This window comes from Typha angustifolia, chromosome 15 (genome assembly GCF_048772165.1).
Source record: "Typha angustifolia cultivar Huaian chromosome 15, ASM4877216v1, whole genome shotgun sequence".
Lineage (NCBI taxonomy): Eukaryota > Viridiplantae > Streptophyta > Magnoliopsida > Poales > Typhaceae > Typha > Typha angustifolia.
This window is the reverse complement of record NC_133253.1, coordinates 895334-914102: the sequence shown is the minus strand read 5'-3', so window position 1 is coordinate 914102 and position 18769 is coordinate 895334. Positions and strand designations below refer to the sequence as shown.

Genomic DNA, 18769 nt, shown 5'->3' with positions numbered 1-18769 from the left:
CAGAAACACTGGTACCAAGAGATTACAAAACAAACTAGTATCATACCACCTATCAACAATTGAAGAAGCAACATTTCTTCAAGCACCTTGCATGCAATTGTCAGGTGGGCATAATATCTAGTTAGGTTGGGTCTCAGATGACATCAGTTATGGTTCTTTGAAGTCGGGCATTTACTTTTTCCTCTCCAATTTGTCGACACTAGGACTGAATAAATAATCAGACTCTTTTCGAATCACAATTTTTGAATCAAAAGTTGAGCAAATTACGGAACAGTAAAAAAAAAAAAACTAATAACTCACAAGAAAAAGGTTCACCCGAAACACTCGAAAAGTCCCAAAAATTGCGATCTAAGAGCAAATCGATTCTACAAAATATGTTAAAGAGACGGAGAAGAAGAGCACCTTCGAGCAATGAGACAATGAGCAAGAGCCCAAGAGGTTCGCTCGAACAAGAAATGGGCAGAAGGGACTAAAATGGAGTTGACGATAATTTTAAGTCAGCTAAATACTTTTATCTGCATCTAATTTATCTTAAAATTTAATTACATGACTATATGCACAAATTACTCTAAAAATGATTAGATAACGATGAATTTAGCTTAAGAAGTAAATTTAATTTAAATGAGTAAAATTTTCTATGCACAAATTACTCTAATATCATATTATTATTCTTTATAATAATTTATTTGAGATCGGAATTGATCCCGCGACCCAGTGGACACCCGTATCGAACCCGTCAAACTCTTATCAGATCTCGTGATCCGATTCGCGACAAGCCCGATTGCACGAATTTTGTTACATTGAGATACTGGGCAATCCGTAATTGGCTACTATAGCTGCTAAATTAGAACCCTCGGAAAGAACTCGAGAGAGGAGCAACCATTGGGCCAAGAAGAGCTCAACAATGGCGAGAGGAAGGCGATTTGGATCCGTTACTTCCCCTTCTCTACTGCTCCCACTTCTTCTCCTATGTCTATCTTCGCCTCCCGCCCAATCCCTCCGCTTCGATCTCCAATCGGGTCACACCAAGTGCATCTCCGAGGACATCAAGCTCAACGCCATGAGCGTGGGCAAGTACTCCGTCGTCAACCCCTCCGATTCCCAGCCCGCCCCCGCGTCCCACCGCGTCACCCTAAGGGTAACACACCAAACCCTAACCCGAATTAGATGATTGGTTCGTCGGATCATAGAATTTTTTGAATTGAGTGGATTTAGGTTACTTCGCCCTACGGGAACAGCATGCACTTTGCGGAGAACGTGGAGTCGGGGAACTTTGCCTTCACCTCGAACGAGGCAGGAGATTACCTCGCTTGCTTCTGGACGGCGGATCATACACCGTCGACGCCGATGACGCTGGACTTCGACTGGAAGACTGGTGTTGCTGCTAAGGATTGGACGAATGTTGCCAAGAAGGGGCAGATCGATGTAAGATTGAAACTTTTCTCTTCTACGTTGTTGGTTGATATTTTTTTCGGGGGGTGATTTAGATCCGTTAATTAAATTTACAAGATTTGAAATTTTGTTGTTTCTTATAAGTTTTGCTCAATTAGATCTGAGTGTTATCTTGTATGGTCGATGATTTAGGGAACAATTGGTATCCGTGAGAAGGAGAATATTTTTTTAAAGATTGAAGCCCTTCTCTTCTTTGTTTACCTTGGTTACATTTTTGGCGGATGATGTAGATTCATCAATTAAGTTTGTAATATTTGGGAATTATCAGTTGCCCACATGTTTGGATAAATGGATCCCATCGTTCTGCTATGTTTTGTGGAACTCTTACGGTGTCATATGCCTTCTTCCCCAGCCAGTTAATTATTTGCTTATTCTTCAGGTCTAGTATGGGAAAACCCTTATCTTCTTCTAGCATTCCAATAAATTAATCGTGTTAGGAAAGCAGTTCATTAAATTCTTTATTGAACAATGGACATGTTAAATAAGGAATTACATTATATTATTTTAGGTTATATTAAGTTGTTCAATTTGTACAAGTAGAATGACAATGAAAATGCATTACTTCTGAAAATATAATTGAGGAAGTTTCCTCTCTTTATAGATCATTTATCTTCTTCCTGACCTTCAATGGAAACAAACTTTATGATTGTGATCACAAATTTGCTGAATAAGTTTTGCCAAAAACTTGTTAAGCAAAATTGGGATTTATCTTGATCCTCTGTCGAGAGTTTTAAAATGGGACCAGCTGTTGTGTTATATGCATTTGTAAGTTTAGTTTTTATTTTGGTATTTTTAATCCGACAAGTATGCTAGAAGTTCTGTGTTCGATGTCCAGCATTTTTAACCTGTAAGTACATAATTGAGACATTTAAACTATCAGAATGCAATTGCTGCATGCTAAAGAAATTATTTATCAATTACGCTTTGTTCCTTGCATTGCAAATATTGTTTTGTAATGGTTGATTGTTTGTCAGCTATTTTACTTTCACCTGCAAGTAGGTTTGGAAAATAAAAGTGAGTTGATGATTCTTTCTTGTTTCAATGTTTTTCCTATATTATTCTTGTTTATGAAGGAAACCATTGTAGAATGATCAATTATTTGAACAATTTTATGAAGCATGTGCTGAAATATGAATTTATTCAGTTATTTTAATTTCTACTGTAGCTCATGGAACTTGAGTTGAAGAAGCTAGAGGATACTGTTAAGTCGATCCATGATGAAATGTTCTATCTTCGTGAAAGGTATGTATGAATCATTCATGGTTTCTCTGTAAAAAATTAAGCTTTATTAGTGTAAGATGTTGTTTCATTTACTAGGGTGAAAGAAATTTTTTCTTGCTCTCTCTATAATCTGTGTAAAGAAAATATTAGTTGGTGCAGGCTGTCTCTGAAGTCCAAACAGTGCATCATTCATTTTTAACTTTTACATGTAGACTAGAGAGAGGAGTATGACATAATTCTTACATTTTTTCTACATGAAATCTTACTTTAATAGAAGCTGTTGGATTTGAAGATTACTTGCATTTTTTATCAATTATAAATGGGCATGGCCTACTATGTTCCCTAGAACTACTTGGTTCTAGCTAGTAAGAGAACTCATAGTAGAGTAGACATCTAATTTGGTGATTCATGCATTTTATTGTGATCCAGTGTGGGTATAATTTTCACAAACAAATCTTGAAGTGCTTAAGCTGCATCTCACCTATGCTTCAAGAGGTTGTTAAATGAGTATTATCTCAATAGTACATAATGGCGTATCCTGAGCTGCATTTTCAATGGAATTATGTGTTTTGTTTTCTATGTGCAATCAAGTTAGTTGTTAATCAAAACTATTAGGACACTGCCATTATGCATATTGTAACATTGTAGGCTGATACTTCAAGCTAGAATGGATCTTAAGGATTCATTAATATAATTGGTCTAAATTCCAAGGACATGCTAATTGCCTCTTGCCTGATATTTAGACTTAGTATTATGTTTCCTCATGATATTCCAGGGAGGAGGAAATGCAGGATATGAACAGAACCACCAATTCTAGGATGGCTTGGCTCAGTTTCCTATCTCTTGCTGTGTGCTTGTCAGTAGCAGGAATGCAGTTGTGGCATTTGAAGACCTTTTTTGAGAGAAAGAAGCTGCTTTAGTTCTTTTCTGATCACAATACTTTGCCATTTAGTACTGTGCTCTCAGGCATTGTGGTAGTTCCTTGGAGTCTTTTCTCCTAGTAGCTTTGATACATGCAATTAACTTCATCTGTGTAAACTTTTTAGTTTCTTAATTTTTGGTGCTATAGTTGACTAAGAAGAAATTAAAGGTTCGGTCATTGTGCTTGCTAATTGTTAGTTATTTCTTCCTGCCATCTGATTGACTATCTGGTTGGCCCTTCCAGGGCATGCTGATTTTCTTCAAATAGAAATAGAAAAGAAGGGAAAAAAGAAAAAGGTATGCATAGGAGGCCAAGAAGAGAGGCCCAATACAATGTACATGTAGTGTATCAAAGTGTATTGTGGCTGTCATACTATGATTTGTCCACTTGGGATGCGAAGATATATTGGATCCACTTGGTTTATTTTATTTTATTTCATCAAACAAAGAGCTAGATAAAGAAAGAGAGTCATAATCCAAAACTGGCCTCCGTTCGGCTCATAAGATAAAATATTTTTATTTGGTTACACATAAATTATTTGGTTTATTTGATATACACATTAGATGGTTTATGATATGTACATGAAATAAAAGGGAGAATTTATTTTATGCTTATATGATCTTTTGTTTGGTTATATTTTTGCATAAATAGGCTTGAGCAAGTTGGATGGCCATTCAGGTAATCAAGAAAATTTACAAAGATAAAGATGAACTTCATATAATCTGCACCATCTTATATTTTCTAGTTGATGGCAGTTCACATTTGGTTGCATTCAAGAGGCCAGACAAAAGAGAGTAGCAACATTGCGGCCTCTCTCTTGTTTATTTGCTTATATCACAGGAGCCTCTAGGCTCTAGCTAGTATGTATTTCCGCAAAGCTGGTGATACTTAACTAGCATACATGATTAACAAGACATATTGAACACGAACCTTTCCAACAAAAAGAAACGAAGAACATCACATATTATAGCACACTGAATGTTTGATATTATTCCATATGTAACAAGGATCGAAACTAAGTAGTTTCAACAAGAATACATCTTATGCCCTTTGTAACAATAAATTTAGCCTAAGAAAGCAGAGTTTTCTACAGCAAGAAGGAAAAAATTTCCAAAAGAGAAGTGAAGGGGGGCACCAACAGCGGAGTCATCACCTCTGCCCGCGATATGCCAAACTGACGGTAATGAATGAGAGAGGTGAACTCTGAAGAATTAAGTAGAAACATGCGGCAACTCTTCACCATTCAGAATGAAGGGAAGTGAAAACCTGCGTGGGACGTTAACAAGGAAAAGGAACATGTCTGAAAATCTACTTTTGTACATATTACAATTTCACGAAATTTCCAGAAGCCTCATAATGAAATCAACACGGCAATTAAGGGGGTGGATCAATCAAGACGAACATGATCTGCATGAATATTACATCTGTACTACTGTGGAAAAATGTGCCAGTGGTTATCTGGTGATAAGTTATCCTTGACTTTTTCAAGCTTCTTCAGAATGTCTATGAAAGATGGCCTCTGGTTCATATCAGGGGCCCAACATAGCTCTGTCAGTCTGCACGTCAGAAGGTCATAATCAGAATGTTATATGATACATTGAGAAAGTAAGGAATATGATCAAGGCATTTTAGAATAGTTATAGAACTTGAGAGACTAGTACTTTTTTACAAAAACGTGGCCTTACTTATATGACATGAGCACATGTATATATTCAAATGAAAGACTGATGAGTAATGTCAACAAAAGAATTGATCCTAGAGGTGTCAGATTTGGCTTGCTTGGTATAAAGGTCTGGTTGCTAAATTGTACTCACTCCTTCAATTCTGGAAGATATCCTTTGGAACGAAATGTGGGACGGTGTCCATCTGCCACACATTTAGCAGCTTCATATGGTTCATAGTTAGACAATGGTGGATCTCCTTCCAGCATCTACAGGGAAACAAAATAACATCTTTCAAACATGGAATCAATTTTTATTCCAACAGAATGCTCCTGGCAGAATATGGTACCTCATATAAAATCATAGCAAATGAGAAAACATCAACTTTCTTGTCATATTTCCTGTGCTTGAATACTTCAGGAGCCATATAGCGGTCTTCAATTCTCAAGAGGAAGCATGATAATTAGCCAAAAATGATAAACCTATTTTCTTCCAGTAAAACAGATTTAACACTTACAGCTTCCAGTTTCTCCGGTCATTTTATATACATCATGAGAATTTTGTACTTTGATGAGCTTACTTAGTCCAAAGTCTCCAACCTTCAAGTGGTCCGCATTGGAATTCACCAAAAGGACATTTCTGAAAGTAAATTTGAGTAAGTTTTAAGCTGATCAATTTAATTAAACTTCACCAAATGAATGCACCTTGGTTTCAAATCTCGATGGATCACGACATTTGGCTCATTATGAAGGTAAGCCATGCCCCTGTGAACTCAAAAAGAAAAGGTGACTAATGTAAGATGCCACTCTAAAACATCATGGACAAAGCAAGAGTAACTATCAAACATGCACTCAACATTTAGAGAATATGAATTAGCAAATCAAATGCGTAAGTTTCTCAGAATCAGATAATCAAATTTTCAAAGAGCAGAACTACAAGAACACAATGACAAAACTAGACACTGACAATGGGAGAAAAATTAGGAAATTGCCGACACAAGGAACAAAATCATTTATATGCTCCTAAAAGAGCGTAAATACTCATAACAATATGGAAGAGGCATCAGATGAAATAATAGGCCCTGGTTACTTGAGGTCTATAGTCACAGGCATACAATATCAAAACAAAAGAGGCAAAACAGAACAAGGAAACAAAATAATGTAGCAAAGGGCAAGAGTCTTCATATATTGAATAAATATGGCATATGTGCACCAGGAATTATACCAACATATAACATTAGCTATGGCACATGTAATAAACACTAATTTACTATCAAGAGTATTCTATGGAGTGGAGTGTAAAATCGAATAATAAGTTAATTTCCCCCAATAAAATGTAAAACTACATGCAACAATTAGCAAGAAAGCATGACTTGTGGAATGTCAGCCCATAAATGGTGGCTTTGTCATTCATTATGATTTCCTTCTTAGAAAGTAATATATTGCTCCCATGAAATAGCTACAGGCAAAGGGATTCATATTACCTGGCAATGTCTAGTGCAAAACTGATAGCTGTTGATGGATTAAGTGCACCCTTCTCCTTCAGGTATTGATGAAGATCACCCTGAAATAAGATAACACTACCACTATTTTAGAGATGAAAATTCTTGTCCTTATGTCACTGAATAGCTTGTCCGGATAAAGCATAATACCCCTCGCAGAAATTCTGTAATTAACATCAATGGCTTCCTTTCTGTGACTGCTCCAAGGAACTGAACAATATTGGGATGGCGCAGCTTCACCAGCAAATTAACTTCATGTCTAAAATCTTGGCTAAATCACAAGAGCCTCATGAGACAACTTATTGTGGCGACTACTGGAAAAAAATCTATTTGTATTATCTTGTGAAAAAAATAGATATCTTGCATACCAACAAAGACAAGAAGCAAAGAAGAATGTAAAGAAACACTGAATTAGAGAGAGAGAGAGAGAGAGAGAGAGAGAGAGAGAGAGAGAGAGAGAGATTATGCTGATTCTTAAGGTGCCAAAGTTATCATTAGGAAGCATATTAGAAATGGCAATTCATATTTTTAACAAAGAAACCAAGTGATACAACTGACTAAGATAGATATGAATAAATATTTTACTGATCACCAAGATAGTGCATCTTACCAAGGAAAAACATCCCATATAGACAAATCCAAAGAATTGAGCATGGTCGCTTAGTTGTTGTTGCATTACAGAAAAATGAAAAATTTTCATGAGGCAACATGGTCACTCATGTACATCTCCACAGCCCACGGGTAAGTATTCCAATGTGAGTATAAGTGTTCACTTTCTTTGGAGAAACCGACAAATAATTTCTTTAATGAAAGACTACAACCAGAGAAAGACCAAGAACTTAGTTTTATGACAGCATGCTCCTCATAGAGGACTGAGCAATGTTATTACTTCACTAAATTACTGGTTTGCTTACATGATTGATGCATTTAGATATGTGGAAAGGCCATTAGTATGTATATTCTCTTTCTTGGTTTGAGGCTACTAAAATTATCACATTCCTAGTGGAAATCTGGCAACTTTTACCATCAAACAAGGATAAGAATCCCTGCTTAGAGTTTCACCAACACCACATAGGTTTTGGACACATTTCATAAGGTTTCCTCATAATCATATTGTACCATGTACAACTTATTCTTCATAGAAGTCGAATAGAGTTCCAGATGTATTTTATGCCTTCAGTGATACTCTACAGTTCTATTTTCATACAACAAGCATAGCTAAAAGTCAAACAACCATTTAGCAAGAACTTCTTGCTCCAGAATTATAGGAAGCTTCCAACAGCTACTTATAGAATAAAAAAAGCCAAAAAGTTTGTGGAGAGAACATGAATGTATATAACCATTTGAAAAAAGCTAGGATAAAAGTGATTCTAAACAAACTTATGGACTGTGATAGGCAATCCTCAAATACTCAAACAAAGATGCTTTATATGCAGTAGTGTGTACTTTTAAAAAAGTCCCTTTTTAAGGATGTGATCGACTTTTCTTTTCTTTCTAGATTATTTGTTCAGAGCAAGGGTATAGATAATAATAAATATTCTAACATATATTTAGTGTTCATATATAGACTTAGCAAGTGATTCAAAAGCTTAGCATTTCTGCAAAAATGAGAAGTTCACATTCATTCTATAACACAAAACAGACCAATTACCAAATTACACAATGAAGTTAGACATAATAAAAGAATAATGTCTTACGTCACCAGTCGATCATCAGATAGAGAAGGGAGAATGCGCTTGACTGCCACTGGTGTTCCACGCCAATAAGCTCTCAAAATTTCACCAAATGAGCCCTGCAATAGTAAGTCCAAAATTGACAAATAAGAAGTAAAGGTGACCAATAGAAGATAAAATACCTTTCAATATTGTCCTAAATAAATAACCATCATCTAAGCACATCACTGATGTAGATAGTCAATGTTAAAGTAACACAGGTATCATAGAAGAAATCCTATGTATTTTATTGATCAAGCAATGCTCAGATCTGAAGATGGACAAGTCATGAGAATTAACAAGAATAACGACATTAACTTAGAAGTCAAAAGTATGAAAGTCAAATCTTAGAAAACTTACCCTACATCAACACATGATACACATCCTTGATATTGATAGTTTATGTGAAAGTAACACCGGTAGTATTGTAGAATAGACATCAACTTTCTAAGATATCAGAATCTTTTCTAGACAAGTCTTGAAAATTAGCAGGAAGAACAACATCACACAGAAGAATGAAAAACAGATACTAGAAACCTTGCTGCATATCTATGGGAAAAACGAAACTAGTAATCCATCACATTTGACCAATAAGTCCAAGCTGCTGCTTCTACCAACTAATTGACTAGTTCTCATTCTGTATTTAATTAAGAATACAGCATTCATCTATTCAAAAGTCTGACAGCTGACTATAAATCATTTTACGGGTTTCACTAAGGTGTTGAAATGTTGAATCATTAACTAGAAGCTTATGAGCATGATAAAACCTTTCCAATTATGGATGAGCTTGAGAAATCCAACTCGGACGGGTCAATTTCCCAATCACACTTGTTAGGGAGAGGAGGTGGAACTGGCTTTGGTTCAAAATGGCTTCCATTTTGTCCCTGCAGTGAGAAGAAAAACATAAGAATCTCTAGATGATTAAGATAAAAAGAAACATAAAATCAAAATTGAATAGGTCATAGCACAATTAAGGAACTACACTTTAATTAAGATCATTAAGATTAGCAAATGCACAGAAAAATAATCTTCTATCACAGATAGCAAAAGTCATTACAGAACAATCATAAACTTAGTAAAATGGATATCAAGGACAGTACTTATCAAAGGTCAGAGGCAATGAAAGTAAACGAATTTCATGCGACTGATAATCTACTATTGATACTTTTATTGTTAACAGATAGTACTTGATCTCGGAACGAAAAGTGAATTGGAGTTTTAAATTTCATGCAACTGACGATCTGTTTCAATTCACAAAGAATTGGAGTTTTTAAATTTTCTCCTGATTGACTTCGCTTTGCTAATCACTTCCTGTAGATGCAAAAACTATACCAGAAATTACTCTATTATCCTACTTTCTCAATCTAGATTTAGTTGATGAAAACCATGCTCAATTTCAAAAAACAAAATTCACGAAGACAGGAACTATGACTTACAAACGACAATCCACCGTACGATTTGAGCAGCTCGATCATCGTATACTTCTTCGCCCCCTCCGCATCAGCAAGCGGCTGCCAGATAACGACACACCACCGTCAAATTCCCCAATCCCTCCTAATAAGGGATCCTGATACGAGGCAATCTAATTACCATACCGTGTTCTTCCACCGGTCCTGGGCGTTGACGTCGGCACCGAACTCGAGGAGGCACTTGGCGACGTCGATCCATCCGTGGAGTGACGCCACATGGAGCGGCGTCCGGCTGTCATAGTCCCGGGCGTTGACCAGGTCGTGATCCTCTTCCAGAAGCTTGCGGACGGCGGCGGCGTCGTTCTGGTGCGTGTGCCACAGGATCAGGGACGTGCGGCTCACGCGAGCCTTCTCCTTCTTCTTCTCCTTCTCCGACGACGACGAGGACCCACCACTCGTCTCCTCCGCGCCACTTCCTCCAGTCATCTCTCCTCTTTCAATCTCTCTTTCTTTGCGATCGGGTTCGAGATCTGATTCAGGATTTAGTAGGAGGAGATTTTATTTGCCGGATTCGTGATTGAATTAGGCGATAAGTCGTTATCGGCTATTCTGAAGTGAATAAGAATCTGGATAAATTATACAGCAAGATGCGCTTCTCTTTCCTTCTTTGGGGCTTTTCTTTATTATTTATTTTCATAGGGAGAAGACCTGGCAGTTCTGTTCGTTTCTGGATCCAAAGTCCAGATCGTAAAATTACGTGCATACCCTTGGACTCAGCATCACCGGCAAACATAAAACGCCAGTCAAGTAGTTTTATTGCAAAATTATCTTTTATTTTGCATATTCGGAGATGGTAAATAGTTAAAATACTACATTATTGGATTGTTCATAAGATTAACAAATGCCCAGGCCTACTCCACTTGGGCCCACAAAAGTTTTCATAATTGGGCCGCTTTGAGTTCCAGGCCGGCCTATTTAGTAAGAATCCATTGCACCTCCAGGCCGCCAAAGTATATATACCAAACCTTGTAGTGTACCTCTCGATAATTCCCCGCTTGCAAATATTCGCATCTTTTTTGCCCTTTTGGACCACTGGATCTCGATCTACCGTCTCTTTTCTGGATAAAGTCCATCTCAACCGTTCATTCTTAGTGTTCTTTACTTACGTCTACCGTCTTCTTCCTCTAAAGGAGAACGAAGCCTTCAACGGTAAGCAAAAGGCCTAACCCGCCATTATATACGAGAAACCGCGATGAGATGGAGATCCGAGGAGGCTAAATGGAGATAGAGATAGAGATGGAGAAGGAGAAGGGATCGGTTCCAGAAGCCGGCGGCCCCGAGATCGCCTTCTTCGATGTGGAGACGACGGTGCCGAGAAGTGGATCGAGCTATGCTTTGCTGGAATTCGGCGCGGTACTTGTCTGCCCGCGCCGACTAGTGGAGGTAGGAAGCTACTCCACCCTGATACGACCCGGAGACCTCGCCGCTATCTCCGCCAATTCGGTCCGCTGCAACGGCATCACTCGCGACGCCGTCGCTTCTGCCCCTTCCTTCGTCGATGTCGCCGATGTTGTTTTCACCATCCTCCACGGTTAGATTTGGTTGCCTTTTCGTTGTGCTTCTTTTTTTTTTTTCAGCGTAAGCTGTTTGATGAATTGTGTGTGAGAAAAGAAGTGTTTTTGAGGTGTGAACAGGGAGGGTATGGGCGGGGCATAATATTGTGAGGTTTGATTGTGCGAGGATAAGAGAGGCGTTTGCGGAGATAGGGCGGGCCGCACCGGAGCCGAAGGGGATGATTGATACATTGCCGCTGCTTACGCAGAGATTTGGGAGGAGAGCCGGCGATATGAAGGTATGCCACTTCTCTTTCTTGCCTGGATTGGATGCTGTTTAGATTTGCAAGACGAATATATGTTCTCCAAGTTGCAATATTTGGATAAGCTTCCTTGATATTGGGTTGTGAGATGATACTTAAACGTGAATAATTGATGAATAATTGTATTATGTGCAGATGGCGAGTTTAGCGAATTATTTTGGTCTTGGAAAACAAAAGCACAGGTAAACTCCCCTACTCATTTTCTTATTACCATGTGCACTAGAAAACTGTAGTTCGGCAAGAAAATGGAGTTACTTTAGAAAAATCAAAGACTTCCTTTTTTTGTCCATATCACTCTTTACTTTGGTATCTCATGTCACAATTGAGGTCTAGGAGGAGGTTTTAATGCGCCTGATCATTTGTGAATATCTAATGAATAATGGATTGTCGTGCTGCATTTATACTGTTGTCTTTTTTTTATTATTTTCCTCATTAGGTTTTACCAAGATTTGTAATGACATGACCCAGACTGATAGCTAATTACTCTACAATTTATATCTTCCAGGAGCTTAGATGATGTCCGAATGAATTTAGAAGTTCTCAAATATTGTGCCACAGTGTTGTTTCTGGTGAGCATATGTTGTCATTAATAGTACTTCGGATTATAAAGGCATGAACATACTATTGTTTTTAGGGGTGTGCTAGTTATCTGCTGCTAATTTTTAAGGTCTTGCAGGAATCAAGTCTCCAGGATGTACTTCCTATGAACACTTTAGTCTATGACAGCACCGTAGCAAGAAAGCAGGACAACGGAAATGCTTCTCATAATGAAAGGGAAGCAGAGGTGGATCCTCTTAGCAACCAGAAGAAGATTTCTTTTATAGGGAACACTAGAATGTTGGATGCAGATGATCCTTCTGAGCTGGTAGTGCATATCGAAGAAATGAAATTAGACCCTCTGCGAGAAGATGCTACCATGCATGGACAATCTCCACCAAACTCACCAGACATGCTCTGTGCAACGAGTGCCCCATCTGAGGGTTCCAGTGGTTTTGCTGGGTTCTTAGAGCCTGATGAAGTGTCGACGCATTGTATCAGTGCTCCCATCGCCCCCTTCTATCAGTCTGGTCACAAGATATTTATACATCACAAGGATTGTCCTCTGCAGCTTTGCTGTATGGGTTTGAGAATCCATTTCGGGATAAGTACAAGGTTTCAAGATAATTCTGGCCGGCCGAAATTGAACATAGTGGTTGACATCCCTGAGAACCTATATAAGGTCTTGGATGTATGCGACCATATTGCTCAAAAGTCTTCTCAGGAATCTGGTAGCACTTCTCAATGGAGAAGTGCGGTTAGGAAGAATGGTCACTCAAATCCTCCTAGCATCCGTCTCCAGTAAGTAGTACACATCACTTTAGGTTATAATGGTCTTTCTTTGAATAAAATGAGAGATATGCAGATGCACGGTTAAGTGTCGATCGGCACGATAGAAACATGGTACCACAAACCGATTCAAATCCATGGTTTTCTAATGATGTCATTGCCAAAGTTTTTGTTAATTGCCAACTACTAGCTTAATGCATGGAATTGCATTACTATTTGAACATATGCTTTTCATGGTCTTACGTTGCCTTTTTTTTGCAGCATACCTACAGTAGCAAATAGTGACGCTGGTATCTATTCGACCGAGATATACAAGAAAGAACCAACTGGGAACACACAGAAGCTAGTCTTCAGCAAATTTGATGCTGCTGAGCTTGAATCGTTATTTTCTCCAGGAAAGTTTGTAGATGCGTTTTTCTACATAGACGTATATGACTACCAGCAGTACGCCGGTCTCCGACTGGTGGCGAAGAGGCTGGTGTTGCATTCCAAGTAGAGCACCGGATCGTCTCACTGACAGGAATAGCAAATTAATAGTGCACTAATTAGTGTCATCCTTGTATTAAATTACGTGAATAAGCGAGCTCTATTTGCTAACTAATGCTAACCGAACACTACTGATGTAAGGTTAAACAAGCTGTAATGAATGGAGTAACATTATTGTTGTATACTTTCTGCAATTAGGAATTGATTGAGAAGAGTTGGATAAGAAATCTATCCGTAAGGTGGACCCTTAAATTGATTGTTTTATGATTAATTACATGCATTTCCTTGGAATTCAGATTCTCTTGGTTCGTTCTCTCTTATCAGCTATAGTCTATAGAGATATACATGCGAGTGACACCGCAGGAGGACACTCGGCAAGCAATTAGCTTGCGTCCTCGATTCCATGCCACGCGTAGCGTGCTCACCTCTCTCATTTTATGAATCAATTTCGTGCTACTCATCTATATATATATATATATAACCCGTTCTACAATCAGTCAATCACTGTCGATTACTAATCCAGCTAAATTCACAGCAATCCTCAAAGAGATGGCCGCCATCTCCTTCAACTCTAAGCTCTTACTTCCACTGCTGCTATTTGCCTTTTTATTCTTAGTAGGAGCAGCAGGAGCCAAATCTAACGTAGAGGAAGCAACGAAGCAAGAGGACGAGTCATCCGAGTCATGGGCCGGATGGGCCAAGGAGAAGATCTCCGAGGGGTTGGGCTTCAAGCAGCAGCGCGACGAAGAGGAGCTGGCTCGAAAGGCCGGCGAGACCATCAAGACAACGAGGGAGAAAACCCAAGAGGTGGCTTCTGATAAGGCCGAAGATGCCAAGGAGGCGGCAAAAAAAGCCACCTCCACCGCCGGAGACGCAGCTACGAAGAGCAAAGAGAAGATAGAGGATGTTGCTTCAGGTAAATTTATTCTGGTTATCTTTACTATATTATAGATATAGTATGTTAATCTGGTAATATTTGGTGCAGAAACAGGGAGGGCGAAAGAAAAGGCCGCTAAAGTGGCTGGCGAGAAGGCGAAGGAGGCCGAGGACAAGCTGAAGCAGTCGAAGGAGTCAGCGAAGGAGAAGGCGGCAGAGGCCCAAGAGAAGCTGAAGCAGTCGACAGAGGAGGCGAAGGAGAAGGCAGCAGAGGCCCAAGAGAAGCTGAAGCAGTCGACAGAGTCAACGAAGGAGAAGGTGCAGGAAGGATACGAAACTGCAAAGGCTAAGGCGAAGGACACCATTGATTGCGCGAAGGAGAAGCTGTCTTCAAATTACGAGGCTGCGAAGGAGAACGTCATGGGCGGGTCTCCGAGAAAGGAGGAGGAGCTCTAGAGTTTTTAATCGTTTTCTTCTGCTTGTGTAATAAATGTTTTCCTATATTCCTTGTGTGTAAGAGAGAGGATGCCTTGTTTAAGCTAAGCTGAATAGATACTCTGTAAGAAATATACCTCAATATTTACGTCGATCTTTGATGATGAGAGATGCTCTCAGATCGAAAGATAGAATTCAGCAGTAATATAGATAGTATAACGCCTGAGCAACTTTATAAGATGAAAATAATGGAGATATAAGGGTGATCAACAGAGACGAGATGAAAGAGCGCCTGCGTTGATCGCTTTACATGACATGGGAAATATGATTAGAATATAAGCAGCTATGCAAGTAGACAGGCGCCCACAAAATTGGGAGGATCTAAAAACTCGACATTGAACACAGAAGCTAGGAGAATTTGGCAGCATGATGAGATTTATTACTTTAAATATCTCGAGGTCTATTTCTTTTAATAAGCAGCAATAGAGGTGAAACTCATTCAGAAATTTACATGTGGCAGCTGAAAGAACCATAAGACAACTTTTACTCTCTCATTATTTTCAGAACTCTCCTTATGTATCTGAAAAGCTGATCTCCAGAGGTATGCTTCTATTTGCGAACGAGTATCTTAGTTTGCTCAAAATTGCTCAGGAAAAAGTAGTTCTGAAATATTTTCACCTCTCTGCTCCTTAATCTGCAAGTGCCAACATTGACAAAGTCCCCCTGTACAGACTTATATTCTTTTATCCTTCCAAGCTCTAGAAGGAACCAAAACTTCCTATCTTCATGCTTACTCAATAGGATTGGCCCTCAAACCCCAAAATGAACATGCTCGACCAGGTCAGAGCGAGCAGGTATGCTGATAAGTTACAGCCCCTTTGTTGTCATTATGCTCTTATGAGCATCAGCTGATGCGGTAGATTTTAATAAAAAAATGGTCATCTATCAGCTTATGTTCCAAAATAAACACAACCACCCTCAGACTTGGAGCACCTGGCAATGGACAATGTGGCTCTTCAACCCACTACGACCTGCAATGCTTGACCACAAGTTTGCTACAAAAGACTTGAGTTGGCCTTTCCCAGCGATAGTCTCCCACACACGAGCACTATCGGTCTCTGTGCTCATCGCTGGATTTGAAACATCAACTAGGCTGATGCTCATGTTGTTGCGAATGATGCAGAGCTTCCCATTAAGAGATACCAGAGCTGCAGCTTCAAAGGCACGAGAGCTACCGAGATGATGTTTGCTGTCCATGAACTTGTTCCATGAACCAGTAACTCCATCATAGACTCTCAGCTTGCACCCGTCTCTGCAATCTGATGCATAAAGCCTACCGTTGAATGCAATACTCGGATTACGCCACCCAGTGACCATGCCGTCAGCCACTGTAGACCATGTATTTGTTGTCGGTAAATAAGCTTCACTCACAACATGACGATGAGAGTCGAGCCCTTTCAGAAACCACTTTCCTTCATAAACAACGCCAATGAAGGGCACCATTCCAGTGCTCATTTCAGCAGTAAAGGTCCATCTGTTCCTGTTGGGATCATATACCTCTGCCGATCGCAGAGTTCTTTGCATCCCTTCACACTCCCCACCAGCGACATAAAGGCAGTTGTTTATAACACAGGAACCAAAGAAGTGGCGTTTGCGCAGCATGTCTGGAGCTCGGTGCCATTTGTTTGTCCGGGCATTGTAGAAGACAACACGCCTCATAGAGCCTCTCAATGGATCTTTGCCGCCAAATAAGTAGAGATAGCAACCACTGAGGACAGCACAACCAAAGCCTAAAGCTTCTGAGTACTCTGGTGGGACAGGCGGAAGCGATTTCCAGAGTTGATGGATGGGATCAAAGGCATGCCAGGATATCTTACCATCACGATCTCTCTTGATGACATAAACCCATTCCTCTGCCATTCCAAGCTTTTTCCTTAGGGAGTAAAAGTAATTCCCCGACAAAAGGCGATTCCATCTTTTACAAACTAATCGTATGTTGTGGTGCTCAGCTCGAGGGACACGTATCAAACAAGCAATAGCAAGATCATCGGGGAGGCCAGGTAGAAGTGGTGTCTGTGTTCTGCACCTCTCCCTGCGTGAGCTCTTTGTCCTGGGTCCATTGGGTTTGATGTCAGGCTGTAAGCAGAGTTTTGCACCAGGAACAAACTTTCTAGCGCCTACAACAGTTTTAAGCCCTGCATCTACTCTACAATAGCAGGACACAGAATCAACCTGCAAGATAAATGGCAGTAGTGAATTATATGTGTGGAACACGGAGAGGACATTTGAGAATGTAAAAAATGGAGTTTTTCCCATTTCCTTGACCAAAAAAAGAAAAATGATGCAATTAGCACCTAAGAATGTAAAAGGAATCTTTAATTGATAAATCAGTAAAGAAAAATAATGCCAAGCATCCTATTGTTTAGGGCCGCAGATGCCAGATTTCAGTTTGAGTAGTATCTTCAAGCTAAACTGTCTGCCTAAATAAGCAGAAAATATGAACAATACCTTTTTCTTTCAATTTATTTCTTTTATCTGCATTTAGTAAAGCAATAATTCTCTCTTTCAGATTGCACTAGAAGAAATACATGCATCAAGGTATAGAATTCCGATTCTAGCATTTCTCAACGTTTTGTACACTAACTGCAACTTATGCTTAGGTTCCCATACGTTGATGCATCTACCACAATATATATATTACCAATTTGAGTTGATTCATGAGCATATACACAACAAAGGTTTAGTAGAAATGCCTTAAACTCTACCAACAAGAGCCACTAGCGAAAAAGTGGATATCCTTCCTTAGCTTACAACATAAAGCCAGTCTGTAAAAGAAATGCAACCCAGTAGGCCATATATACACTCAAAAGATAGCAGTTAGGAGAAAAATTACTTGTCATAGCACTGAAAATTTTGAGCAAAAGACATTCCCCAATAGAATTCATCAACTTATTCCAATAGACATTAGGAAATAGGTAATTGCCATAATTTGCCACTTCCACAGCTGCTCGATCCTAAGGTTCTTCGCCATCCCAGCCATTCTCATGTTGTTACCCACTTACCCTAACCATTCATCAACATTTTGGGACTCGAAAAATGGATCAAGCACTTAATCAACCAAAAGTTCGACTAGCAAAAAGCAAAATTATCCAGGAAAACAGTCCGATCCATCCGGAATAACCAAAATTCTCCAGCATTTTACAAGAATATGATCTAGGAAGTACTCGATGTCCTCAATAACCCTAACTACAATTGATTTCCTTTCGTCAAATCACTATTTCCCACTATTTCCCCAAATGTTAGATCTTGGAAGCCCTAGATCACAGAATCCCACTCAAATGCTCCGAGAAAACACCAATAACAAACCTCTCGGAAAAAATAAGGCGAAGAAAATAGCGAGATCCAGATTCCTCCAACTCCAATCAATCAATCAATCTACTTCCTAAAACAACTAGAAATCCCATCTACGAGTGATGGAAGCAAGCATACCAGCGGGGCATGCACTCGGATGCCTCTAAGCGCGGTCGGCGGCGCTTCTCGTGCCGCGGCCTCCATTCTCCTCGTGAAACCCCAACACCCGGACCGATCTCCAAGCAGGGGACGGAGGAAACGAGATAATGGTCAAGAGAAAACCCTAAAACGCCTTCGCCCTTCTCTTCAAGGAAGAAGAAGAAGAAGAGCTTTCTTTGCCTTCAAGTCCTCCTCCTAATTTTCTTTATATCCTTTTTGGGCTTTGGTTTAAGAGCCAATGGATGGGTATTTGTGTGAATTTGGGTAAGCAAAGACACAAAGTCATAGACAGTCACAGTAGTAATAAGTCTCTCTCTCTCTCTCTCTCTCTCTCTCTCTCTCTCTCTCTCTCTCTCTCTCTCTCTCTCTCTCTCTCTCTCTA

The 18769-nt window shown here is 39.4% G+C and overlaps 5 protein-coding genes across 5 annotated transcripts; 3 read left to right on the top strand and 2 right to left on the bottom strand.

Annotated features, from left to right (window-relative positions):
- Nucleotides 1-853: 853 nt before the first annotated feature.
- On the top strand, nt 854-3785 carry LOC140776940 (transmembrane emp24 domain-containing protein p24delta9-like). Its single transcript, XM_073120799.1, has 4 exons — nt 854-1138; nt 1216-1425; nt 2618-2694; nt 3449-3785. The coding sequence occupies exons 1-4, from the start codon at nt 905-907 to the stop codon at nt 3591-3593; spliced, it is 666 nt and encodes a 221-aa protein (XP_072976900.1). The 5' UTR covers nt 854-904; the 3' UTR covers nt 3594-3785.
- Nucleotides 3786-4535: 750 nt separating this feature from the next.
- Nucleotides 4536-10542, bottom strand: LOC140778355 (serine/threonine-protein kinase VIK-like). The gene is made up of 11 exons (XM_073123025.1): nt 10065-10542; nt 9906-9980; nt 9237-9353; nt 8455-8549; nt 6908-7028; nt 6740-6819; nt 5961-6020; nt 5774-5895; nt 5606-5691; nt 5410-5525; nt 4536-5151 (listed from the first exon to the last, which is right to left on the bottom strand). The coding sequence occupies exons 1-11, from the start codon at nt 10362-10364 to the stop codon at nt 5025-5027; spliced, it is 1299 nt and encodes a 432-aa protein (XP_072979126.1). The 5' UTR covers nt 10365-10542; the 3' UTR covers nt 4536-5024.
- A 429-nt stretch (nt 10543-10971) lies between these two features.
- Nucleotides 10972-13739, top strand: LOC140777690 (protein NEN1). Its single transcript, XM_073121978.1, has 6 exons — nt 10972-11469; nt 11573-11730; nt 11890-11936; nt 12260-12323; nt 12431-13092; nt 13342-13739. Exons 1-6 carry the CDS (start codon nt 11157-11159, stop codon nt 13574-13576), a joined length of 1479 nt encoding a protein of 492 aa, XP_072978079.1. The 5' UTR covers nt 10972-11156; the 3' UTR covers nt 13577-13739.
- Nucleotides 13740-13966: 227 nt separating this feature from the next.
- LOC140777692 (uncharacterized) lies at nt 13967-15044 on the top strand. Its single transcript, XM_073121980.1, has 2 exons — nt 13967-14482; nt 14552-15044. The coding sequence occupies exons 1-2, from the start codon at nt 14116-14118 to the stop codon at nt 14896-14898; spliced, it is 714 nt and encodes a 237-aa protein (XP_072978081.1). The 5' UTR covers nt 13967-14115; the 3' UTR covers nt 14899-15044.
- A 133-nt stretch (nt 15045-15177) lies between these two features.
- LOC140777691 (F-box/kelch-repeat protein At1g55270) lies at nt 15178-18605 on the bottom strand. Its single transcript, XM_073121979.1, has 2 exons — nt 18367-18605; nt 15178-17109 (listed from the first exon to the last, which is right to left on the bottom strand). The coding sequence occupies exons 1-2, from the start codon at nt 18430-18432 to the stop codon at nt 15856-15858; spliced, it is 1320 nt and encodes a 439-aa protein (XP_072978080.1). The 5' UTR covers nt 18433-18605; the 3' UTR covers nt 15178-15855.
- Nucleotides 18606-18769: the final 164 nt, after the last annotated feature.